Below are 27420 nucleotides of genomic sequence, written 5' to 3' on the forward strand. Positions count from 1 at the left end.
TTTCTTATGAGGAGGCTTGGTATTATTTTTATTATTAATTTTTATTTATAGGGCGCCACAAGGTGTCCGTGGCGCCGTACAGGGACAAAAACGAATGACAATACAAGGAGAGACAGCACAGTACAGTAAACATAAAGCACAGTAACTCAGTAAGCTCAATGCACAGCTAGTGAGGGTGGGGGGAGTATCCGCAAATGACGGGGCCCAAAAGGAGGGCGCGGAAGACAGGGAGACCCCCAGAGGGGGGAGGAGGGCCCTCGAGGAGGAGGGCAAAGTAGCAGGAGAGCAGATTTAGAAGTGGTGGAAACAGGAGAAGAGATGGCCCTGCTCAGAGGAGCGTACAATCTAAGGGGAGGGGTGGACAGACGGAGAAACACAGGGGAGAGAGGGAGAGTAGAGGGACGGAGGCAGGCAAGGGGAAAGAAGGGGGAGAGGCAGAGGATAAGGTAGGTAGTTAAGTGGGAGACTGGAAGGCTTTAAGAAAAAGGTGGGTTTTTAAAGCCCGTTTGAAACTGGACAGGTTAGGGGAAGTCCTGATGGAGGGAGGGAGCTTGTTCCAGTGGAGGGGGGCAGCGCGGGCAAAGTCTTGGATACGCACGTGGGAGGAGGTGATGAGGGGGGAAGATAGGCGATGGTCATTGGCAGATCGGAGAGGATGGGATGGAGCATGAGTAGAGAGGAAGGAGGAGATGTAGGGTGCAGTGGAGTTGGCGAGGGCCTTGTATGTAAGAGTGAGGAGCTTGAACAGAGTTCTGTAGGGGAAGGGGAGCCAGTGGAGGGATTGGTAGAGGGGGAGACAGAAGAGGAGCGGCGAGAAAGGAAGATGAGCCTAGCGGCTGCGTTAAGTACAGATCGAAGGGGAGCGAGATGAGAGAGGGGGAGGCCAGTAAGGAGGAGGTTGCAGTAGTCCAGGCGGGAGATGATCAGAGAGTGAATAAGGCATTTAGTGGCATCTTGGGAGAGGAAGGGCCGGATGCGAGCGATGTTACGCAGCTGGAAGCGGCAGGATTTAGCAAGAGAGAGGATATGGGGGAGTTAGACAGTAGAGAGGTTAGAGTAGTGGGGTGAGCATGTAGCTGATAAGGTGATGATCTGAGAGGGGGGAAGGGTGTGTTAAGGAAATTAGAAACTGAGCATAGTCTAGAGAAAACAAGATCAAAGCAATGGCCACCCTGATGAGTAGATGATTCAATCCAGTGGGAGAGGTCAAGTGAGGAAGTTAGAGAGGGTAGTTTGGAAGCCGCTTTGGAAGGTGGGTTATCAATTGGGATGTTGAAATCACCCAGGATGAGGGTGGGGATGTCTGAAGATAAGAAGTGAGGGAGCCATGCAGAGAAATTCTCAATAAATTGTTGGTGTGCTCCAGGGGGACGATAGATCACTGCAACACATAGAGAGAATGGATAAAAAAATGTGAATAGCATGTACTTCAAAAGATGTGAACGTGAGTGATGGGACATTTGGGAGAACTGTGAACGTGCACTGTTGGGAGAGAAGTGGTCCAACCCCACCTCCTTGTCTGCCTTTAGGTCTGGGGGTGTGGTTGAGATGGAGGCCACCATGTGAAAGTGGTGCAGGTTAGGCAGTGTCTGATTGCATAAGCCATGTTTCTGTTATTGCCAGAAGGTTGAGGTTTTTTGAGAGAAAGAGATCATGTATGGAGGTAAGTTTGTTACAAACAGTGCGTGCATTCCAAAGGGCACATTTAAAGGACTTTGGAAGAGAGCGGAAACAGGTGATGTGTCTGAGGTTTGCTTTAGAGCGGTAGAGTTCTGATGTATGTATGTGTGGGGGAACCTGGATTAGGTTATATATCACCTAATAGAAGCAGAGAGAGAAAGATATGTTACCCTGTATTTTCTGGCAACAGGTGGAGGCTGTACTTGTTAAGAGATAATAGAACATATATATATATATATATATATATATATATTTATTTAGTGTGATGGTGATAAGAGGGCACGGTGTGATAAAGATGGCTCCATGGCAGTGTGATGAAGGGGAAACTGTGATGAAGGGGCAGTGTGATAAAGATAAGACCATTACAATTATGTTTCAATTTGTTTCAATGAGTTTTGTTTCAATAACCAATTCATTTTTTTAAACAGCTAGCATGTGATAGCTGCATTGAAAGTACTGTGATTCTATGGAGGCTCATTACATAAAAATCCTTACAAAGCCAGAACGTGAAGAATGGGGAGGGAGGGGGTTTCAGTGCAGTCTAGAACTTGTAAAGCACTAGCCACACCCCACAGTAGGTTGACTATGCCCACTCGACAATTGTCTCTCCCACTTAGATGGGGGCACCGGTGCCCTGTCTCACCCTGAGCACTAAAATGTCTAGTTACAGCACTAGGGGAAAGACAAGATGGTTGCATGATCCTAAACTTCTACTCAGAGCCTGAAGCAGATGAGTACAATCTGACAGTTTCTCTGCTGAGGTAGAAATGAATGAAGGAGGTATCACTCTCTCTGTGATCTTCCTGTCAGATTTGTGCACGTGAATTGGGATAGTTGTAAGGAGTCTGTCACAGAGATAGACACTGCGTTCTCCATGGTGCCGCTGACAGAACAATCATGCAACGCATGCTAGAACTTGTAGCTCCACAACGGCTGACTCTGCCTGGGTCTGATCTACACACAGACATGCTGAACAGCCTACAGAGGCATGGCTATGGCTATGACTATGTGCTTACGTTATCTCACATTCGTTTCATTTCTGGGTAGAGATGTCAGTTTCGTCCTTTGCACTATATGCACCTTGTATCTGTGAGGTCAGCAGCGTCACACCCACTCCCCGCTGCCATTGGTTTAGAGTTGATGTATCAGTCTGTGACGTCACGGCAGCTCAACCACAGATTACTCCTCGAGGTGGGCGGGGACCGGGTCGGGCGGACGGCGCATGCGTAGTGAGGCCACGAGGGAGGAGCCGCCATTGCCGTGGCCGGTGTGTGACAGGGACAGAGATCAGGGCAGATATGGGACCCCCACACGTAGCCGGGCCTTAACTCCCAGGGCCGGGGTGACCATCAGCGTGACATAACGGAAACGCACGGTCGCTGGCCGCATTCGTGTTTGTTTTTATTTAAATGATGCGGGGTGACATCTAGAGCGCCCGGCACGGGGCGGGGACAGATAGGAAACCAGAGCGCTCGTCGGGTGATAGGGACAGCGGGGGGTGAGACAAGGGACCTCAGTTGGAGTAGACCTTAAGAGGGGCGGGATGAGGAGGGAGGCGGTGAGGTTAGATAACGGGATAGTAGGGCAGGTAGGTAGGTGAGTGAGTCTTACAAGGACGTTATACAAGGCTCAGACACACCGGGCGGCTACGGGGGTAGGACCGGGGCACTGAGGGCATCGGGTGGGTGACAGAAGACCGGCCGCAGAGGGGGTGGGCCGTCCTCACGGGAGCTAGTAGGGGAGCCCAGGCTCCGTTTGATGGATCCTCGGATCGCCTGGTTCCAGCCAGAGCAGCTCGGCCCCTCTAACAGCCTGTGGATGCAGATCTGGGAGACCACGCAAGGCCTGAGGAATTTATACTTCAACCACAACAGCCCGGCCTCCCCCGCACACAGCGGATCTTCCAGCAGCTCCTCGGGCTGTGAGGCCACCATGTACCGTGACGGTGGGCCAGCTCAGGCCACCCCAGCCCTGGCCGAGCAAGGGGACTTCTTACCCCTGGAGACCTCCAATAACAACAATAACCAGAGCCCTGGGGGCTGGAGGAAGGGACATGATCACTCCAACAGGAACAAGAGGAAACGTGACAACAAGGCCAGCACCTTCGGACTGAACTACAGCCTGCTGCACGGTCCACCTGGGAATAACGATCCAGGCAGCTCATACAACGGGACTCCCTGGAAAAATAGAAATTACAGCGACGAGGTCATAGGGTGAGTTGAAAACAGTTTCGTTTTTGCAGCCATAGTCTTTAATGTGACATGTAATTATGTGCACAGTGACTTTGATAATAGTTGGAAGGATCAAACTGCTATTTATTGCTTTTGTGGCTCATGTAAATTTTCAATGACACTTATACCATTATGCTGCAAACTCAGTCACAATAGACTTGGACTATACTTCTGTCATAGTAGCTATTGACCTTTAGGTGTCAATGTTAAAAAGGTGTAGTTGGGCTTACAAGGATTTTTGTATTCATTGATATGCAGCATAACATCAGTGAGCTGTCTGTTCCATGTAAATGACAGTTGTTAGTGTCTTATGGTTACCACAGATCAGTATTTTAAGCAATATAGTGATTTGTCTATGTAACAAACTTCTGCATTTTTGGTGTAAGCTGTCCTATAAAATAAATGCACAAAGTAGTTATGGATTCAGATATCCCATACTATGCATGATGCATATGTCTGCCATGCCTTCTTAAGTGTCCTTTCTATGGGCAAGTCTATTTCAGTTGTATATTACTTTTATAGACTGGCAATCAGCTGTGTACAGCAGTTCCCTTATGTAGTTTGCAGTAGTTGAGAGCAGCAATAGAATGTTCTAGGGCAGCGGTGTCCATGCATTCCCTTGAAAGGGGACACATGTTTGTGTTCATGTGTGTTATATGATGTGACGGAAAACCTTATTGTATAGGTTTTGAGGGATTCCTATGATATCCCCGTTGTAGGAGAGTCCATATTGTGTGCATGTGTTTTCTCAGATTGTACACGTGACACAGGGTTGAAGTTTCACCTTTTATTATCCTTTTTTACATAGTGCCTACATGTTACGCACTTCTTTAAAGAGAATATTTAGTAATTTGCATCAGTTTCTGCCCCAATGGTGCTTAGTCTCAATTCTCTGCCACACAAACACACATACCAAGGTCGTTTTGTCACAAAACAATAAACCTGTCGGTATGTTTTTGGAATGTGGGTTGAAACACATACAAACTCCATACAGATTGAAGTTGATATCTTATTCTACATACTTGCTTTTTTAAATTGTCTACATAACTATATTCATGTTAATTTCTACTTTATTGTACATGGTTTGCTGTCTGGGGTTTACTTTTGTTCCACATAAGAATCGATCAGAATGTATGGTTATGAAGTTTGCTGAACACTATGCTGTTATTTACTCTGTAAATGCCAGGGCATTAGCAATCACAGGTTATAATACGTTTATTCTATTTTGTGTATAATAAACATACTGGTAAGTTAATTGACTGCTATTAAATTAACATTAATCTCTCTCGGTGTATGTGTGTGTATGCTAGGGGATTTAGATTGTAAGCTCCAATGGGGCAGAGACTGATGTGAATGAGTTCTCTGTGCTGCGGAATTAGTGACGCTATATAAATAAATGATGATGATGAAAGATGGAGAGTGAACATTCATACATAGTTTAATTTACACAGTGATGGCTTTTCCGTTTTTCAGGTACATTTTTGTGTACATATTTCTTTATAGCGTGATATGTCAATTTGAAAATATACACCAGGAAGTATGAATTTTAAGACGGATATTACAACAATTGCACACTACACAGATGCTAAAAGGCAATAAACATATGTTAATTTTACTGCCTGTTAAGGCTGGTAGAGTGCGTGTTCCATTTACTGACAGATGCATGTTCACCATGCTCCTGAGAAATTGACATTGTCAAATTCAAGGAAGTAATGCAGCTTAGACAGCCTTTTCTTTGGCTATGAAAGGCTACATTAGCTCACACTTTTAATGCTACAGGATCTTTAGCATACACCAGCAGCTACTTCAAATGAAGGGACTCGGTTTTATAGTTTATTTTTTAAAGAATGCTAATAATGTAAAGCTGTACTACTATCTACTGGAATAGTATTAGTAACATGTCCCCCTCTGGAGCACTTGGGGTTGCTACATTCTGCCATTTTCCAAGGGCTCTTCTATTCCTCTTGCAGTTCTGGCTGAAAACAAGAGGGATTGGATTACATCAGGACCAATCATAATCCACAGCCAAGAGATTGTGACTGGTCCTCCTGCTCACACACACACCACCATTTTTAAGCAATGAACAGCATTGATTTGTTGGTCCTGTATTATAGTACCGGAAGAGCCTTGGGAAAAACAGATGCATGGTTGAAGAGCACGTTGTTAAAATTTTACGGTATGTGGCATGTTAATCTCTGGTTGTACTAGTGATATATTTTTTTTTTAAATGTATGTCAGATCTACTGTAATTGGGTTATGCACCCAAAACTAACTTTTATCAGAGGTATATTCCAGATGCTGCTTTTTTTGCGAGTTCTACCTATCATGGGGAGATGTTTCAATAAGTGGGTTATCTCCATATTTAGTTTGATGATTTCAGACCGCCGCTGTCACAAAAAGAATGCTGGGCATCCTGCAGGTGAGCTCTATACTACTGCCCTGCGTGGTAACCACAACGTGTCTCTGCCATGATAGGTGGACCACAGCTTAAAGCAGTTCCAAACGGCTGAAGACCAACTTCTGCGATGTCGGTATATTCCTTTACTTACATATTTACCTCACACACATTTCTTGATAAGATTAGTTTTTGGTGAAGAACCCCTTCAAGCACTTGGGACTCCATTTGGATCAGGCAGCTCATGTGCAGAGCCCCAACTGTTATTTAATGTGGGTAATCTAGAGATTATGTATTCAATTTTGGGATACAATACCCTATTTCTTAGCATGGTTAAACAAGCTATTTTAGTATACTGGTAAGGGAGATTCCTAAATGATGAAATCTTTTACTTAAACCAACCTGAGTGTCCTTTTTATTTTGTCGTTCTTAACTTATTAATCTTTATTAGAACTGGAAGTGCTTCCAAGTTAATAGAGTAGTATATTGACATATATCAGCAAGTCACCTGCTAATGGAGAATTTTAAATGGTTGTTTACATATAAGTGTCACAGATGCTCCTGATAGTGTATCCAATTTGGGTTATCGGAAGATTTGTTTCCAGCCACTTGGTTACTTTACATCCTCTGGTATTCAGACTCCCCTTACATTGCACTAAAGCATACTAAAGTGTACCTGTGCTTGTTCACTGTGAAGGCAGCCATTTTGTGTCCTGAAGCAATATTCAGCCTATCCACTCACTAGGAGCTTGTTACCTCACTGAAGCACAACATCATGCCTCAGTGCAGTTACTACTTCCTAGAAAACTGATAGGCTTGATTGGTTCAGTACCACCCCCCCCCCCCTAAAAAATAAATTAAAAATATGGCTGCGTCCACTGTGTGCAGGCAACAGGTTTCCTTCAAAATATGCAAGGTTCTCGTTTATCAGGGTTTCATACACAATATGTATATTATAGAATATAAACATATTTTTTAGCATTACTCCACAAGTAAGGGGTTCAATTTAGTGCAATAGTCTCAGCTTGTCCAACCTAAGTTAACAGTAAATACTCTAAGGGGCATATTCAATTCGCCGCGTTACTGTTATAAGTAACGTGGCCTGCGCATTATTACTGTTATTACGGTAAAAATGTGTGGTTGTTCTAACGCCGGCTTTTTGCTCGCAGCTCCCTGAAAGCCGGGCTAAAACTACAGTAATAACGATAATAGTTTTACCCGGGCGGTACTTCGGGGGCAATTGAATTCCCCCCCTAAGTTTTTATTGCTGCCTTTATAATGCAACTAATGAAACTTTGTTTTTATAAGACCTGACAATAATAATCGATTAAGAAATCCAGTAGACTGCTTGCATGAATATTTCTACCGACACCCATGGGTGAAAGTAATAACCATAATAATTAAAATAACTAGATTGTAACACACACATTCACTATATTTTCATTTGGAGCAGAGGGAACAGTCCCCATTGCAATATGCAATTTATAATTTTTGTTCCCAGATATTATTTGGGTATGATTATTGTATCCTATTTGGTTACATATCTAAAAACTACTTTACACTGTCTGCACAATTGCTGTTTTAGGCCATACTGGGCCAGCATAGCCTTGTCAGTGGACCTGAATGGATTTTATCTATCTAAACCTATTGCAGGCTGATTTGATTTTACAGCCCTGAAAATGTGTGTGGCAGATGACAGCTTGTCATCTGCTGAGCAGAATACATGTGACCCCTTACAATCCTGGGAGTGTTTCGTAGGGCTTGTGGGGGTATAAGGGCATCTGTGGCTATTTAGCAGCGAGTGGGAGGTCCGTGTGGAATGTGGCAGAATTTTAGAGTGAGGGGCATGTGGGGGCATTTTGGGTTGTGTTATGGGGCTTCCAAGGTTATTTTGCGGCTCTTATTTATTTATTTCAATCTTGAAATTTATGATCTATATGTTGAACGTTTCCTATCAAATCACCCCAGTTACTGGGTGCCAATGTCTAATCACATTTGATATCACCTGGCAAATTTTCTCAATTTAATCTCTTGCTATTTAATTTTTGATCTATGTTCTTGCTAAATGGCACTCAAAGGCTACAGTTCCCTTCACTGCGTCAGAGGTTCCTTAATTCCACTGCACTTTTTTATTTCTAGGACAGCCTGAAACGCAGAGGTTAATACCGAGATGGAGGAGTTTTTATTTTTATTTATTTTTTCCCTTCTCGTCAAAAGAGCAGAGCCTAGAAATTCACACGTAAAACTGCTCCATAGTGATTAAAAGCTCTTTATATGGAAAGGTATTTGCTCCATAGACTAGCAATTCTGTTATTTAGCTATCCACAAAGCATCTATTTTATAAGCAAGAAAAAGAATGTTTCCTAGCAGTTTATCCTAAAGGATTAGACCCTGACAGGCCTCAGGCTCTAAATGAAGCTTTTGACCTTTTAACCTTTGCAGCACCAGAGAGGTACATTTGCACTTCTCTGAAAATGTTTTTGAAAATTCTAATATATTAGCAAGTACAACCTTTGAATTCACTTTTAAATCGGTTGTTTTAAGAATGCACCTGTTCAAGGTTTGTGCTAAATACCAGGATTATTAGAAAAGTGTCGCTCCAGCCAACACTCTATGAAATAATGTGTCTATTGTTATGTTTGTCCCCAATTGTAAAGTGCTACGAAATTAGCTGGTGCTATATGATGAAAATGTAGTTGAGAAAAAACAAATAAGCTTTTGTCATTCACGGCATTGGTAATGTCTAATGCATGATCTTGCCCTGAAGTTTTCACTGCAACTTTTCTTTGCTAATTAAAAGGGAAGTAATAGACCTGTTAAGCCATTATAAAACTTGCTGTCTTTGGCCACTTGCTAAATGTAATAGGGTGTATATTTTGTGGCTTGTCAGGGTGGATGAAACACTCAAACTTTATTGTTAATGACAATCTGTACACAATGTTGAATCTATTAATTTATCCAGAGCATTTGATATTTTGAAGCCTGCAAGCCCATCCAAGGCATCTGTATTAAGAAACTGAATGCAAAGGAATGGTCATAGTTAACATCACCCTTTTCACATAGTGTATATATAGCGATAACATTCACTCTTTTTAGACATTTATAAAATATAATTTTGCCCAGAAGCAATACAAACAGCTCTCTCGCATCATGTTGATTATTCTTTGTAATTGCAAAAAATATGACAGAACAAGGACCAGTAATACTTTACGACTCTTCTGTGTTCAACACGAGACAAAGCTTATTTTCCGCATGTAGAATTGTATAATCAGCGACACTGTGCAGAGCTCATGTATCTGTATACCCATGTTTAATGAGCATTCCTTGACATGATACAGATTAGTTATATTTTAAGTTCAAAACCATCTTGCTGTCCTGACATGGTACTGGGAAATATATATATATATATATATATATATATATATATTTATTTTTTTCAGGAGGGATACCTTACATGCTGAGTTTTGATTAATGAATGTTGCTGCTCCTCTTCATAAAATCATGGTAGATGTTTTTTTCCTCTTCAAGTACACCTGGTAGTTTAGAAAGTGATGGAGCCCTGTACCTGGCATCAACTAAAGAGTGATGTTTATTCTAGGACCATGTCTCAAGTGTCAAATAGCTTCAAATATTCTCCAAATAAATAATCTGTCTGGATGTAACCTAAAAATCATTATTTTTCCAGTGAGCTAAATACAGTTATAGTATTGCATTGTTTCAGGAGAGCTATGACCTCGTTTATGGGTCACAATGACTCCTGGATATTTTGATGTGCTGCCTGGTGGAAACATATTTGCTCTGAGGTCACCTCTTCTGCCCCTGCACTCTCAGTTTATCCAGCCATTGTTCTCTCTTTGCTTAGGACATTACAGAATCTGTCACTCTGCGTTTGTGGCATGACAGCACATTGTGCAGTCTGTGTTTCATATGCTCTTTTGCCTGGTAGTAAATGTATAAAACATGTTGATATGACTGATCAGTTATGAGACGCACAGATTTTTGTCGAAATGTTGACATATCTCACATACACTTGTTTACAAATTCCGCTATTATGATATATCTGCTCATATGGTCAATTATTGATTTGTATTTTTGCTTACACACAAAGCCAAAGTAGATGTGGTGAAATAACCTTTGACTCTTTCTAGACAAACAGAGCCAAAAAAAACATTTGTTTTCCCGATCAAGCTACTTCTAAATAGTATAATATAAAGTTTTCCATTACTGTCACAGAGCAATGATGGGCAATAACCCACCCAAGCCTTAACCATGGCCCTTAGCTCCTTCCTGCTTTGTCAGATTTGTTTGTTATAGCTCGTAACACTTGGTTAAAATGCTGATGTGTCATTACAGATAGGTGTCTCTTTATTTAATGCAGTAGATTGTTTTAATTTACTAATTACTGAGATTAAGGATATGTGGCCCTTTTGACTGTTAGAGGGATGCCTGTGTGGCTCCTGATTTGTATTCGGTTGCCTATCTGTGCAGTGCAACACAGGTTGTGGTTTTATCTCCATTGGGTGTTAAAGGTGTGATTCATAGGAGGAGATTCAATTGCCGGCAACTTGGTGCGCGAACATCATGCTGCGCACATTGCCGACAATGATGGTAGGAATCTCTGCATAGTTTTCGGTGTGAGGAAAACTGAGGGGAGATTCCAGCCATTACATCATCGCAAGGTGTCTCCTTGACGTTCTGTAGACGCCTTGCGCCAAATTGAATCTCTCTCATAGAGCAGCTAGCAACACTTCACCCGCAGCAGTGATCCTTGCCATTGTGACTTTCTTTGCCCTACAGTGACAAGCAGGAAGGGCAGTCTTCAGTGTAATCTCCTGTGGTGGTATGTCTCTCAACATGAGAACTTGCTGTAGTAGGGTGGTAACACAGAATTTTCATTTAAGCCATTCTACTTACTGTTGTCAAATGTTGCTCGTTTATATATGTGCAGCATACCTACAAGCATGGTATATGTATTGTAGCCTATGAACTAAATTGTACACTAAAACTGTTTTATGTTGAAGAGCTCTAATTAACCAGTTGAAGTTCAGAAGTGCTCCTGAAGAAGTGAACATTTTGGCATTTCTTAGTTTGTGGGATTCCACTGTCGCTTTACTGGACATTGTGAGTGCTCAACACATGAGCTCTAATTTTATAGTTTAGAAGTCAAACTGTAACATGTCCATATGTACCTTGCAGTATATCTTGTATCCCCTAAATATTATGTGTAGATAGCTTTATTGCTTAGTGTGTAAATAGCTTTATTGCTCAGTTTACATCCCTCTAATTGGCATGTCTTGAGCTACAGTAGGGGGTGATTATAATATGTGGCTCTGTTTAACAGCATTTATTTGTCATGTTGCTGTAGTGTACTATAGTCTAGTGCAGTCTGTTTACTCTTGAAATATTGTAGCATTTTATACGTGTCAAATGGTCTATTTACAAGTCCGGTGTCAAACTTGTTCTGGTACATTGGTACAACATTTTTTTTTACTGGGGTCTTTGCTAGTCAAAACATGCAGGTACCTTATGCACTATGCTGGGTGCAGTATAGGCTTATATGGAAGTGTTGTGTATTGGTCAGAGAGGGCTGTATGAATACATGTGCAATGGATGTAGTGTAAAGGATGTGGCCTAAGTTTTATATGCCAAGCATGGCACAGTTATCAATTTATAACATATATATTCCATCTGGTCGTCAGAGCTATGTATCTATATATTTTTTTTTCATTTTTAAGTACCTTCTGCTTTATTGGTTCCTTTTGTAACTTATACTAGCTACATATGCATTATCATAGCACATTGTACACACAAAGATACTAAAAGTCTAAAAATAATGTAAATGTAATGTATTTGTTCACTCACACCTTGTGACAAGCATTCAATTGGCAACAATTTTGTCTGGCAGTTTTTAGAAAAGTGTTTAAAAAAATAAATACAATTATGTTCTACCAGAGAGCTCATTTGGGTCCTGCTAAAATGGTTATCAAACGTATGTTCTGATATGTTTGACAACACCAAACACAGGTATGCGTTTTTGTGCTGGAAACAAGAGGCCAAATTGAAGGTTTTACTATCAAGTTTAACTAGTGCTCTTTCAAAGTGACCATGTGTATGAGCCTATCTCTTCTAGTTTTTACTGATAACCCCAAGTGGTTTGAGATATAGGCTGAGAAACCTAGTGTAAATCTGTCCCTGATGTGTGAATATGTATACATGATACTTTTATATTATACGGTTTTTTTTTTTGTTTTTTTTTTTGGTGTCCTCTTTTGAGCAGTAGTGACTAAAGTTGTAGATTATTTTCCCACATTTGCTATGTAGGCACCCTTAAAAATGCATATCTATTGAATTGGCAGTGTTGTGGTACCCATAGTCCTGCTTTATTCATCCCTGTAGATAATTGTGATACTCTAGCTATGTAATTGCTTATTTTGCTTCAGTCTAGCAGAGCAGAAAGGATATACAGCAGTTCTCTGCACACATTGTGTCTCCCAAGAAAGTGATGGCTGTGAAAAAATGGTTAGGTTTAATTACCATTTCAATGTGGGCTTAGCTACACATTACTTCTTTTACTGTTCACAGCTGAAGTCATGTGATATTTATTAGCAAAATCACTGGAACAAAGCTGCTTATAGAAAACTATTGTGATGGACTACTGATCCGGGTGAGATGGTTCGAGATTGTGTCCAAAGTTTGAAAAGCACACTTTGAACAAGATATTGTCTTTTGTTGCATTCATTGATTATGTCCATGTTGGTGTACTTCCATCTTGCAGAGGCCAGGTATGCTATCTGAAGTCCAGTTTTTTTTTTTAAAAGACATGACCTTCAAAAGAAGATTAACTCATAATATATATAATGCTGCATAAACCCGTAATATGTTGTAACAATTACATTTAGGTATTCCTCAATTCCTTGTGCGAGTGGTGTATATAAAGATACAAATAATGCTTTCCTTGCACATTGTAACTGTTGGTTGTCTGCCAACATAAAGTTCAGTAGGAAGGCATTTGCTGCTTGTACACACGCTGCTGCTTTGAATTCCTGCGTACAGTGTTCATTCACAACAAAGTAATTGGAAATGTATTAAATTCTTGTTCATTAAATATGTGACTGTAATTACATACATGCTACTTTTGGGCTTTATGTTCTAGAAGTTGAATAAATGCAGAGATGCTAACAAGTAATACTGTGCTGGTAGAGCTCTTTCACCAAAAACTACCTTCTGTTCAACTTTTCCAAGGAGCTGTAAATGAGCCTTTCAGGTTCTAACCGCATCCTTACATCTGCAGCTGAATTGGTGCGGTAGGGAAGCACTGTTCATCTGAAACTATATTCGAGTGTTATATGCTGTCTATAATAGAGATTTAGGATAATTCCTGCTAAAATGTAATTTTTAGCCAACATCCTTTTCTCCACCCAACTTAACAGAACAGTGGGAACTCCATGCCAGGGACCCCATTTGGAGTTCACTAGAGCAGTTGAGCCCAAAAGTAGCATGTATGTAATTACATTCAGTGAGCTGTTCAGTTTATAATGCAGACACTGAATGGGCAGAGCTGTGATGGTTATGTTTGGGTAATAACACTCAGACACTTTTAATGCTGCATTAAACCTTCCCTCCCTTCCCTGCTATTCTATGTGGCTGCTTTCCTTGGCATTCCACAGTTCTTCCCTGCCCTTGCCAAAAACTGGAGCTGTGGAGGGGATATCCTCTTCAGTTTCTTTTCATTTGTAACACAATGGGTAATCTGGAATTTCTATATACTCATCCCTAAGACTCTCATCCCCATGCCACATGTTTGAAATATCTGCTCTGAGGGTGGAGAGGGGGAAATAGAGATTCACACATTAACAGACGGCTACACCTCCTTAATTTTGGTATCCGATGAGGTAATCTCCTTAGCTTGGAGAAAGTTGTCTGTATCATCTGACAGGGAACAGAGCAGACTTTCTTGAGTTTGGGAGTTCTGAATGAATCCATTGGTTTCTGGCTATTTGCATTTTTAAAATCTTTGCAAATGCTTTGCTTAGGGCTGTGCAAATCCCAGTTGTGAGGTCCGCTAAATATGTCTTTGGTATTGGAAAACACATTGCCTTTGAGCTACCTCCTTCTTTTGTACCAAGGACAAGTAGATCTCCAGTATGTGTGCTGACCACTGTTAGTTTGTTTCTGGCACATTGACCTTACTATAAGTATTATTATTATTATTATTATTATTATTATTATTATTATTATTATTATTATTTATTATTATCATTTATTTGTTAGGCGCCACAAGGTTTCCGCAGCGCCGCACATAGTACAAACAGTAGACTATACAGGGTATAACAGTACAGAACAATAAACAAAAGTACCAATACTTCAGAAACTCCAGGCAGATGCAATAGACACGGAGCAGAAGAACGGGTAAGGAGACAGGAGGGAAGAGGGCCCTGCTCAAGCGAGCTTACATCCTAAGGGAGGGTTAAACAGACCAGGCACAAGAGGAGCCAGTTGAGGGAATGGGAGAGAGGGGAGAATGAGTGGAGGAGATGGGGGTTAAGTGGATGGTTGATAGGCTTTGAGAAAGAGGTGAGTTTTGAGTGCACGTTTGAAGGAGCACAGAGTAGGAGAGAGGCGGATGGAGCGAGGGAGGTCATTCCAGTGAAGGGGGGCTGCACGGGAAAAGTTCTGGAATGGGAAGAGGTGATCAGAGTGGAGGAGAGGCGGCGGTCATTGGCCGAGCGCAGTAGTAGTAATAGTGGTTATGTCAAGGGCCCATTTCTAGAAATGTCGATCTTAGTCACTAGGGATGGGTATAATTCTGTGATACTGGCTGTTGTAATTCTCATTGGGGTGGTACAGGCTGGTGTGAAGTGCTTTTCTTTTTCTTTGATGTACCAATGTGTGTAGCTTTATGAGGATCTGTTTACTGTTACATATATTTACTAGTACTTGTAACACCAGCATATTCTGCAGTGTTTTACAATTAGCAACAAGCAGAAATAAAATTAGACTTTGTGTTAACAATTAGAGGTAAGAGGTATCTGTTTGCAAGCTTGTAATCTCCAATCTTGCATATGTTTATAAACGACAGTTTTATGTTGGACATCCTAGGAATGCTGCCTAAATGCTAAAAGCAAGTTAATCACATTTTTAGGTGTGTTTGATTAGGCTTTAGAGTATTTAATGTCATTGATCAAGGCCGGTGGACACAGTTGAGGGAGAGCTTGGAGATTGCAAGTGGCAGGGCTTAAAACAACCTGCATGATTATACCAACCTTGTGTCCCCTTAGCATTTTTTTTAAACCAGCCCACACTAAAATTTAAATGCCCCGAAGTGTGAATCATTGCATAGAGAGATTAGTTCATAGGTGATAGTCCAGAACAATATGGATCCCCATGGATAGCAATGTTATCATCTGATGGTGGTTTTGAACGGGTGCTAATTAATGTTGTTCTTGGGAAACAATTTTATTTAATAATTGAAAAAGTTTTGTTTCCATCGGAGGTTTATTTCCATAAAGTTAAATCAATAATCACTCCTACAGATATGTTTTGGATGCAGAGTTATGGCAATGATAATAGCGCTTGTAGTCTCCTGGCTTTTGTGCAGTGTATTAAGTAGGGGTCTGTATGATAAGGAAGGGAGTTGGGCCAACATGTATCTTATTTTAAAATTTTGAACAAGAACTAATATTCTAATACAGGACAAGAGTAATGTTATTCACTGTAGCATCTAAGATATGAGGCCAGAAAATGTGTTTAACACTGATGAAGGTACACGCCTCCTTATAACAGCTGCCCATCACACATAAGAGAGGCCATTCAACACCACTCTGTAGTATGGCAAAACTCCATGTGGAAAAATGTGTTTGATGTGATTTGTGTGCAAATCAATGTACCCATGTTCCCTATGCTGGTTATATATTTTTATTAGAATATGTTTATATGTCATCAACATAGTTAATAGTACTTTACAGATTCTTTCTTAAGTCACATCCCAGCCCCAGTGGAGTTCGCAAATGTAGTTTGCCTACCACAAGCGCCCTTTCGCAAACTTATTTGATTTCTTATGAAATTAGCCCAACAGTGTGTGTTTGGATTTATGCAGATTATGGACTTGAGCTGTCTGATTGGCTGTATGAACTGTGTTTGGCTTCAGCAAGAACTTGCATATTCAGTTTGTTAAATTTCAATATTAGAAGTAACAAGTGTTGAACAGCAGGCGCTGTAATTGCTCTGGTTCATTGTGAAGAATATAGCAGATGATTCCAACAATGAGTAAATGTCAAACATATGCAAAGTTTGTAAATTTTACATAAATATTTCCACCAAAGAAACCATTTTCAAAATCCGTAGGCCTGGAAAAGCTTTCTGGATTCCTGCATAAAAAGGAAACGGCTGTGATTTCTAACTGTAGATCTATGACTCAAGCTGTTGGCATTTTGGTGACCAGCCAGTTTACTTTACCTATGTTATGACAAGTCAAATCTACAGTTGTATTTTACAGCCCTGCCAAACACACAGATTCTTTACTTTCTATACATAGCCAGATTGTAAATGCATGCATGGGAAGCCATATAATTAAAATTAGGTACATTTTGGTGTTGATACTTCTAAGTATTGAAATTGTGGACACAATATTGTAAGTCTGAGGATTTTAATTGTAAATTTCTGTTTAACTACTGTAAAGAATATTATGCAGCCAAGAGACAGGGCCAATTAGGAGCTAACAGTGCTGTAAAGGAAAACTGGAAGTCTGACTGATGTATCTGTGGTTGGCAGATGCCAGAATAATGGTTTGGCCTGGACCCCTTGGTTCAAGTAAAGGGAAATCTTAATGCAGCGGCATACATTCCAGAGAATTGTGTACTTTCAAATTTGTGGCAGAAGTTTGTGGTAAACTTTGACTTTACGTAACAACCTGTTTTTTCTCTTTAGAAATACCTCTACAGATACTTTTTATTATATATAATTTTAATGTCCTTGTTATAGTTTATTTAAATATCATGCAGCACTCATTATCTTTTAATCAATCTTTTCAGTCTTTAGTATAAAATGTCTTACTCTGTTCATACTGAATTGAATATGCAAGTTAGAGGTAACCGCACATTAGGTGGCAGTCACCCCTATAGTTCTGGAAGTACCATTTTAATAAGATTAATATTGTGCTTGTTGGATTTACAGTGGACGCTAGTTTTTCAAGTGCTGCTGTTCAAATAGCATAATAATTAATAACCTAAGTAACCACAATTGGAATATGCATTTCCACAGCTCAGATGATTTGACTCTAGCTATCCATCTCAATGAATTTATTGTGCATGTTTAGACGCAAATATATTATGTTATTCTTTAGTTAACTCTGTAATCTCTGTGTGTATTAAATGGTTTCCTGTGTATGTCTGGCTTGTCTACCAACAATTGATTATTTGTAACTTACAAGAATGAGACATCTTGCTTAGGTTTGTAAATTCTCCTTTTTTTTTTCCTTTCTTTTTTCCGCTTTGAATGTTTAGCTCTCGAGCACTAATGTAGAATATACTGCTCACAAAATGTTATGAAGGCTTTCAGTCAATTCCCAAACATAAACCTGCAGCTAAACCACTATGCCTTCTGGGTGTTCTATTCGCCTGGCAGATGTTTTTTTTTTTATTTTTTTTATTTGGTATGTTTAACCTAATTATTATTTAATATTAATATCTTTGAGGCACCACAAAGGGGCCGTACATAGAGCTAGGGATAACAGTACAGGATGACAATACATGGCATACAAGGTAGTACAAAACAAAATTCATTAAAAGCAGAGTAATAAATATAAACAAAGAGCAATATGTATAAACAAGTACCACTTTAGCAGAGAGAAGTGTATAGGGCAAAGAGGTGAAAGTGAATTCCAATGTACAGATAGGAAGGAAGTGAGTGAATGAAGGGATGCGCCTGTGCCCAGTAGAGTGGGCAGCACTTACAGGATCAAGAAAGATGGAGACAGGAGTCAACTGATGAAATGGAGAGAAGAGGCAGCGGGCTAAGGGCAAATGAAAACAAGAGGTGGTGGACACAAGGAAAGAGGGCTCTACTCAAGGGAGCTTACAATCTAAAGGTGAGGGGGAGACGGAGTGGCAAGAGGGTGTAAGGGACGAGAACATCGAAGGGAGAGGAGCAGGGAGTAAGAAAGGGGGTGAATTATAGAGCGGTTAGAGTGAGTGAGAGAGAAGAGGGATGGAGGAGAGGGCAGGGTTAGGTGGAGGAAGGGTAGGCTAACCTGAACAGGTGGGTTTTAAAGGGAGGGTTTGAAAGCTCGATAGTACAGCTTCCAGAGAAGGGGTGGCAGCACAGAAGTTGTCTTAAATGCGGGAATGGGAGGTGGTGATTAGATGGGAGGTGTGGCAGTGATCGTTGGATGACCACAGTGGACGAGAAGGAGTATGAGTGGGATGAGGTTGGAGAGATATGGAGCAGTGGAATTAGAGAGGGCTTTATAAGTGAGGGTGAGGAGTTCGAAGAGGATTCTGAAGCAGAGGGAGAGCCAGTGAAGATCTTGACAGAGAGGGGAGGCAGATGAAGACTGGTGAGAGAGGTAGATAAGTCGGGCTGCAGCATTAAGTATGGACTGAAGACAAGCGAGACAGGTGAGTGGGAGGCGGAGGTTGCCATAATCAAGGCAGGAGATGATCAGAGAGTGGATGAGAGTTTTTGTGTTCTCTGAGGAGAGGAAGGGTCTGATCCGGGCTATGTTGCGCAGATGGAAGCAGCAAGATTGAGCAAGGGATTAAATGTGAGGGGTGAAGGAGAGAGAGGAGCCTAGGTTGACCCAATAAGTATTTGCAGCAAGATAAAGACCATTGCTTATTAGAACTCATCAGTGTATTATTGATCTGTCTTGCGCAGCATATTTCCTGCCTTCCAATGACAACTTTACGCTGAGCAGTTTTATGTTTGAATCTTTCCACATTGTGACAAGTAGTGCACAGGCCCAAGGTGTACTCATCACAAAATGATCTAATTAAGTAAAATGTGTTGCAACTTCTTTTTACCTGTACCCATTTTTTATTTATTACCCCCAAATGTGTCCTAAAAAGGTATGTTTTCAATGAGTTGAAGCTTTCCACAACAAGATTGAAGCCATTTGTAATTTGTGGACAGTGATTATGATTTTTAGTTCACCATCATAGCACATAACATTGTTTCCTTGTGTCTCTGCTTAGTCCTGTAAAGTTTTATTCATAGTAAATGTAAAGATGACTCATTACATCCTCCCATTCCAGGTTACAGGACTTTTTCCGGGCTGCACCCACTCTGTGGAATTCTCTCCCTCGTACAATAAGACTTTCCTCTAGTCTACAAGCTTTCAAGCTTTCTCTGAAAACCCACCTCTTCAGACAAGCTTATAATATTCCTCAACCACCCTCTTAACCTCACTACATTACCCTATTACCACCTGTTATACAACTACCCCTTGATCACCATTGTTGTGTGACAGGATCATTTAGCTTATGATTCACTTTTACCTTTGCAGTCTGGCTGGGCCGACTGCAAATGTAGACTTAACCTCATGTGTCAAACTCCCATTGTCCAATAGATTGTAAGCTTGCGAGCAGGGCCTTCTCACCTCTTTGTCTGTTTTTACCCAGTTTGTTTATTGGTTTACTATGTTTAGCCCCAATTGTAAAGCGCTATGGAATATGTTGGCGCTATATAAATAAATGATGATGAAGATGACTTAAAATCTGTAGTCAAATGTGGCTGTTTCTATATAGTCATGTCTTTTGATTATTTTTGTAGCCTTCATGAGGAGATTCTCGACTTTTATAAATATATGTCCCCTCGGCCAGAAGAGGAGAAAATGAGGATGGAGGTTGTGAATCGAATTGAAAATGTAATAAAGAATCTCTGGCCAAGTGCAGATGTGAGTATAATTCTGACTATCGTAATATATAAAGTGTTTCTCCAAATAATACTTTATATGGGACACCGACACAATTAATGGATACAGCAAACAGACAAGGGGGTAAATATATCAAGCTGAGAGCTTTCCAGCGGGTTTGAAAAGTGGAGATGTTGCCTATAGCAACCAATCAGATTCTAGCTGTCATTTTGTAGAATGTACTAAATAAATGATTGCTAGAATCTGACTGGTTTTTCAAACCCGCCGGAAAACTCTCAGCTTCATACATTCACTCCAAGATCTCTGGATTTCTCATAAAGCTCTTAGTGTTGAATGTATAGTGCCATCCATCCATGCATGCTGCAGACTTAATATAGGCCTGTTCCCACTGTACATGGTCCAGAAGCAATCGTAGTGCCTGAAAATAATCAAAATAATGTTAAATGTGTTAAGGAAAACCATTTTTTTAATGCCTATTTGTAGGCTATCTTCCAAATTCCTGTCTCATTTATTTATGTCATGCTCAAAATGCTGTAAAATGACACCGTTAAAGCACTAATAATTTTTAATGGGAAATTGGTTTTCTTTGTATAACTTGAAGAGAAATAGGATTTGTAAAATACACATAGTAATGGTCTATTTGGTCTTCAATTTTATTGTTTTTTTATTTTATTATTCTACTAAAGAAGTAACTAAAGCTATTTGTGATTGCTATTTTTGTGCCATGCATCACACCTGCAAGAGACTATTCCATGTCTCTTTAGAACAAAGCTAATTTAAGTAATTATCACTTTTTTACTCTGCAATATATTTGTTCAGTCCATAAAAGCTTTTACCCTCTTTATGTTTTTGACAATATTGTGACATCATTACAAATATCTGTTAATCTAGGAGTCTCGGGAGTTTACTCCTATTACTACCTAAGTGTTTAAGGCAGTGATTTCAAGAAGAAATAAAGCAAGCCTTAATTGTCTGATTGGCGACTTCTGTGAGCTGCCTGTCGAGGCAGTCACACTGTAGTTGCTATATCTGAACGTTCTCATTGAAACTTAACGGTTTCAAATTCACATATAGGATTCCCACGTTCCCAAGTGGAGATGTTTAGGTGTTGTGTTTTGTAGTGGTTTCATAATGATGTAGTAAGATCAATTATTGATTTTAAATTGATGGCTTACCTTTCCGTAGCTATTGTATAAATCTATTCATTTATTCTTGGGTCTTCCCTTGTTCCATCTTATTCTATGTAAGTACTTTAAGCCCAGCCCACCTTGTTTTTCCACCATGATTAGGAATATACAGTGGTTCAGTTATACTAGTGGAATGAGGTAGGAGAAACCTTCAGATCAGCTTGGTTCACTTCTTATGATGATCTGAGAACTGATTTATATTTTCTTACATAACCAATATCATTTTTCCCTACACCCTTTTGCGACCTGCTGTACAGCAGTTGGATAACTATGAATAAATGCATGAAAAGTGAATCCAAGTATGCATCTAAAGACAAGGCTGTAATTAAAATGGATATCTACTTAAATACATATTCTTCATTCTATCCGGTGGCAGAACAAATTGAAATTTCAGTTTGAAAAACAAACCTGCATTTTTGTTTAATTTTTTTTTTTTTTTTTTTTATTACAGGTGCAGATATTTGGGAGTTTCAAAACAGGTCTTTATTTGCCTACCAGGTAAGAGACTTTGTTTACTATATACTTTCAAACTCTTCAAACACTATTTTGTGAACTTTGTTGCACTACATTTCCTTGGTTGTCAGTGTGAGTGGCATGTGGGAGGAGTGTGGAGCACATGTTGGATCTGAGAGCTCGTGGCAACATTGTATGGCAGCTGGGGGCATTGTATAGCAAGTTGGGGTTGTGAAGGCAGGTGGGGGCATTTTGGAACAAGCAAGAGGTCTGAATGGCATGGAAGTTTTGAGCAAGTGAAGGCATTTTAGTATGAGCAGTCAGGGATTAACTAAATGGCTTGGTGCCTGGGTGTCCAAGAAACTTTTGGGAATTTGATATTGAATTTATCTTTGGATAAGTTTTATAATATATAGTAAAATACAGAGATATGTTAAATGATGCAAGGTGATCCACATGAACAAACACACTAGGCCATTGTGTGTGTGCATATGTATATAATGACCATCCCATGGAAAGGCAACACACTCAGATCTATAATTGAATTTAGAAAATATTTATTACATATAGGATAGTGTAGATATCAAGAAACTGACTGACTTTTTGCAATGCATTTATGGATCTTGGTGTGCTAGCCCCCTAATAGGTTTGGGATGGACTTTGTCTTACATTGCTAATCAGACACACAGTTTTACAGTTTTATTTATTACTACAATGTGATTGGTTCCTTCCTTGTAGCGACATTGATCTTGTGGTTTTTGGGAAGTGGGAGAATTTACCACTCTGGACCCTTGAAGAGGCACTGCGGAAGCACAAGGTGGCTGACGAAAACTCTGTCAAAGTACTTGACAAAGCCACAGTGAGTTTTTTTGTTTGTTTTTTCTTACATTTATTTATTTTTTATATATCCAGTCATAGAAAAGGACAGTTGTAAATGACACTCTATTCAGTGATGTATATATGTGCAGAGTATACTTTTAGCCTGTTCTGTGTTTTTTTTTTTTTCTTCTGTGTAATGTTAATGTATCAACTTGGGTAGACTAAAATAATTTATTCCAGGCATAACAAATTTTTGGAAAAAAAAAATTAAATTACTTTGGCCAGTTGCATTTCGTTATCCAAAATGCTAATTCTCAGAAATGGTTAAGCACAATTATGAGGTAGATTATTTAGGCGGTCCAAACTAGATTTGTATTCTTTCTGATAACCAAGTTACCTCTTTGAGTTTGCTATAAGAAATTATTAGTGTGATTTTTTTGCAATGCTGACAATTGTGTAAAAGGGATAACTGACTAATAATACCAAAAGTGAATGCTGTGTTCATGTTCCTTCACTTGCTTTTTAAAGTCTGTGTATATTAAATGTAAGTGTTGTATTATGAGAGATACTTGCAGTATGCTATGATCAGTTTCTGTTTGGTTTACTAAGGGTTGAATTGAACGTGAGAATGACGGGGGGGGGGGGGGGGGTAAAAAGAGGCATTACCACATGCACTAGTCGCACCGATCATGAAAGCAGCTTTCACCAATCATGCTTGTCCAACCTCTGACTAGCTTCCAAGCTATTAATAACCTGTAAACTTCTAGAATGTCCTGCTTACCCCCTGCTCTTCAATTGTGATCACTTGCCAGCTGTTTTTTGTCTAGCTCACTCTACATAGTCTAAAGTATCTAAAAACAAAAAAGTACCCTTAAATCCAAAGGTTAATTTTTCTTCCTGTTTGACCTCTCTGCTTGTTTTAAAGCTGTTGATCTGTGAATTAGAATTATAATTTCTCCTTCATCCGGTCTGGGGGACACTGCTTACCATGGGGTTGTGGAGGGGAGCTTGGGAGTTGGCACCTAACTAGTTAATTTAGTACTGCTGGCAAACCCCTCCCCTCTACAAACCCCCTGCCTCTTCCTGTCCAGTTTTTTTTAGGTGCCCTGGAGTTGGGCAGCCTTATTTTTTACTGCTTAGTTTAATGTTTAAAAATTTATTTTTTTCCTTTACTTTTTTACTTTTTTACTTTTTTAGGTGGCAGTGCTGGAGTGTGTTCTAATATAGAGAACACACTCACAGCTTGGCAGCGCAGGCATTCCCCTGTCAGCTGAGAGCCAGCGGTTCTCACTGACAGGGGCTGAAGACAAGGTGCCTGATTGAAGGGAGTGACAAGCGGTCTCATGGACCGCTGCACTCCCATAGCCTCCCTGATAACCGGCGCTGCCATTACAGGCATAAAGCGCTGGTTATCGGGTAATGAAGATGGCGGCGGCCATCTTGGATTTCGGCAGAAGCGCAGAGGAGAAGGGGCTAAACCAAGATTCCCCCCTCAGTCATAGGAGGGGGGCGTCGGATACCTTCCGCTGCGGAGACCTCTGTTCTAGAGGTCTCCACCACTCTGCCACTATTATGATAGTTCTTTTGAAGAAGAAGAAGAAGACATGGGAAAAAGAACTACAGGAAGGGGGAGCTAATACATAGAGTTCCCCCCTTCCTTCAGAGAGAGAGATGGTCCTTCCCAGGTCTTTTGGCGCCAGCACAAGCCCGGGAAAAGGAACAGAGCTGAGGAGAAAGCATAGACTGCTGTCAGATCTGCTCCCCAGGGTGGCCTTTGGCTAAGTATCACCTTTATTTACACACATATCTGATGTGGTTATACTGGGCTAGCAGGTTTACTATTATAGCCTCCTACTAGCCATTAATATTTATGGTGTTTACTATTTCAAGTACAACTTTTAGAATATATCAGTTGTTTACTTGGTATTGCTCTGTTTTTCATTGCTTATTTCCTCTCTCTATATTAACTATCTATCTGTATATTCAGCTAGATTTTTTATTACTCTGTGTGCTTGGTGTGCCTTCCTTTATAAATGACAGATAAGGGAAAGGGCCCTATGCCAAAATATTTCACATGTTCAAAATGTAATGTTAAATTACCTAGTGCTCAGAGGGACCCGTTGGCGCTCTGCACGACATGCGAAGCAGAGGCTTCCACTGCACAGATACCGCAGGTTTCAGTCCCACCGTCGGTGGAACCGGCCTGGGTTACCTCCCTTACACAGTCGGTTAGCTCTTTAGCTCAAATGGTCCTTCAGTCTAACCAGTTGCTGACTACTGTGGCAACTTCTGTGGCTAGTAATGCAAGTTTACAGTCAGACCCCCCGGCTTCCTCAGGTTCTAGTGCTTTGAGTTTGCCGGGACCATCCTCATTACAGACTGACCCAGCCCTGGTTGCTACAGAACCGGCATGGTCTACAGCTTTTATCAGAGGGCTGAATAAGCTTAATCAGCTACTTGACCCCTCTAGTACCCCGCCTGCTAAAAGAAAGAGGCCTAGATATGTTAATCCCCTATTGACCCTCTCAGATTCTGAGGAGGAGTCTGAAGAAGAAGGGGAAATTTATTCGGACACTGACCAAGGTCATTCCTCTGAGCAGGGAGAAGTGTCTAAGGGCCAATTTGTAAACAATTTGGTTTTAGCGGTAAGACAGGCGTTGGATCTCCCGGAACCCGGAAGATGTAACCCACAGAGACAGAAGTCTCTTTAAAAAGGCCAAGAGAAAGGCCAGCCGTTTTCCCCCTTCCACAGAACTTAGAGATATTGCTGAAGGGGCATGGAAACACTCTGATAAAAGATTTTCTATCCCCAAGAGGTTCTCTTCCCTGTATCCCTTACAGGAAGAAGAAGTGGCTCGCTGGGAAAGTATTCCCAAGGTGGACATTCCCATTGCTCGCTTAGCAAAACATACTTTACTCCCAGCCCCGGGTTCAGCGTCCCTGCCGGACGCCAATGACCGCAAGGTTGAATCACAGCTCAAATCCATATTTGCGGCTGCGGGTTCTGCCTTTAGACCCACATTTGCCTCGGCCTGGGTGGCTAGAGCCATGGAGGCATGGGCGGGCAGACCAGCTAGCTGAGGACTTACAGGACTCCGAATTTCTTCCCCTAGCCTTACACCTAAAGGAGGCTTCGGGGTATATTTATGAAGCAGCCCAGAACTCAGCGGCAGTCTCCTCTTCCATTCAGGCGGCCTCCATTTCAGCAAGAAGGACACTTTGGCTGAAATCCTGGGAAGGTGATGCGGAATCGAAAAGGTCCGTTGAAATTATCCCCTTCTCGGCTGCAGGTTTGTTCGGCCCGTAATTAGATACCCTTATTTCCCAGGCCACGGGGGGCAAGAGCACGTCCTTGCCAGTCTATGCTAGCAGGAGCCGCGTCCCGAGAGGTAGCTCCTTTCGTCAGCCCTTTCGTGGGGCCTCTCCCCATAGGGGACAGCCCTTTAGAGGCAGGCAATCCAATTCCAGAGGCTCCTCTACCAGAGGGAGGTCCTAGTTTGCATCCAAACGCCAGGCCCTTAAATCTCAGGAGAAGCCTGCGTCCTGACGACCACCCTGTATTGCAGGGGGTGTCTGTGGGGGGACGTCTGTCTCTGTTTTACGAACAGTGGGCAGTGTCTTCCCAAGATCCTTGGATTTGGGGAATTATTTCAGAGGGGTACAAAATAGACCTTTCAGGCCCGGCTCCACGCCGTTACTTCCAGGCCCCTCTTTCCCGAAATCCAGTAAAAAGACAGGCTATACAGGATTGTGTAGCTTCTCTTCTAGCTCAGAGGGTCATCGCCAAGGTTCCAGATTGCCAGATAGGCACAGGGTTTTATTCCAACCTATTCCTAGTCCCGAAGCCGGACGGCTCCTTTCGCCCTATCTTAAATCTAAAGGGCCTCAATGTTCACTTAAGGGTGCACAAGTTTCGGATGGAATCTCTAAGGTCAGTGATAAACGGCCTAGAGAAAGATCAGTTCATAGCGTCCATAGATATAAAGGACGCGTATCTCCATATTCCCATTTGGATCCACCATCAGTCCCTTCTCAGGTTTTCGGTGGGATCAGTTTCGGGCCCTCCCCTTTGGCCTATCAACAGCGCCAATGGTCTTCACAAAGATTATGTCAGTGATGGCAGCATGTCTTCACCTGCAGGGTGTTCAGGTCGTTCCTTATTTGGACGACCTGCTAATCAAGGCTTCCTCAGAGAGTTACCTAAGCTATCACCTCACCCAGGCGGTTCTCGAGGGCCACGGATGGCTGATAAATTTAAGGAAATCCCAGTTGGTTCCGTGTCAGCGCATGGTGTTCCTGGGACTCATCATGGACACCAGCAAACAAAGGATATTTCTCCCAGTAGAGAAGATCACCTCTATTCAGAAGGTAACCTCCCAGACCCTCAATGCTCTTGTGCATGAGGCTACTGGGAAAGATGGTGGCCTCCTTCGAGACCATTCCCTTCGGTCGAGCTCATTCTCGATGTTTCCAGTGGGACCTATTGTCGAAGTGGTCAGGTTCACACCTACGCCTAGATCTTCAAAAGATTTCTCTATCCAAGAGGACGAGAACATCTCTTCAGTGGTGGATGTGCCAGGATCACTTGAATGTGGGCAGATCCTTCGCACCTTGGTCGTGGATCATAGCCGCGACGGACGCCAGCCTCAAAGGTTGGGGGGCGGTGGTCCTGCACCTCCGGCTCCAGGGATGTTGGTCGGTTCAGGAGTCGGCTCTCCCAATAAATGTATTGGAATTGAAGGCCATTCTTCTAGCCCTTCAGGGAGCACAATCCCTTCTTCAGGG

At 41.4% G+C, this 27420-nt stretch overlaps 1 protein-coding gene across 3 annotated transcripts in view; it reads left to right on the forward strand.

Annotated features, from left to right (window-relative positions):
* Window positions 1–2853: 2853 nt before the first annotated feature.
* The window catches only part of TENT4B (terminal nucleotidyltransferase 4B), a 44286-nt gene continuing 19719 nt past the window's right edge, over window positions 2854–27420 (forward strand). The window contains exons 1-4 of one of the 3 annotated variants that reach the window (XM_075188851.1): window positions 2854–3893; window positions 20074–20197; window positions 21815–21861; window positions 22555–22675. In XM_075188851.1, coding sequence (XP_075044952.1) covers window positions 3439–3893; window positions 20074–20197; window positions 21815–21861; window positions 22555–22675 — 747 coding nt within the window. In that variant the 5' untranslated portion in view covers window positions 2854–3438. The remainder of the gene's footprint in view (window positions 3894–20073; window positions 20198–21814; window positions 21862–22554; window positions 22676–27420) is intronic. The other 2 variants (XM_075188849.1, XM_075188850.1) reach the window with 2 other exon arrangements.

Source organism: Mixophyes fleayi, chromosome 10 (assembly GCF_038048845.1).
Source record: "Mixophyes fleayi isolate aMixFle1 chromosome 10, aMixFle1.hap1, whole genome shotgun sequence".
Taxonomy (NCBI): domain Eukaryota; kingdom Metazoa; phylum Chordata; class Amphibia; order Anura; family Limnodynastidae; genus Mixophyes; species Mixophyes fleayi.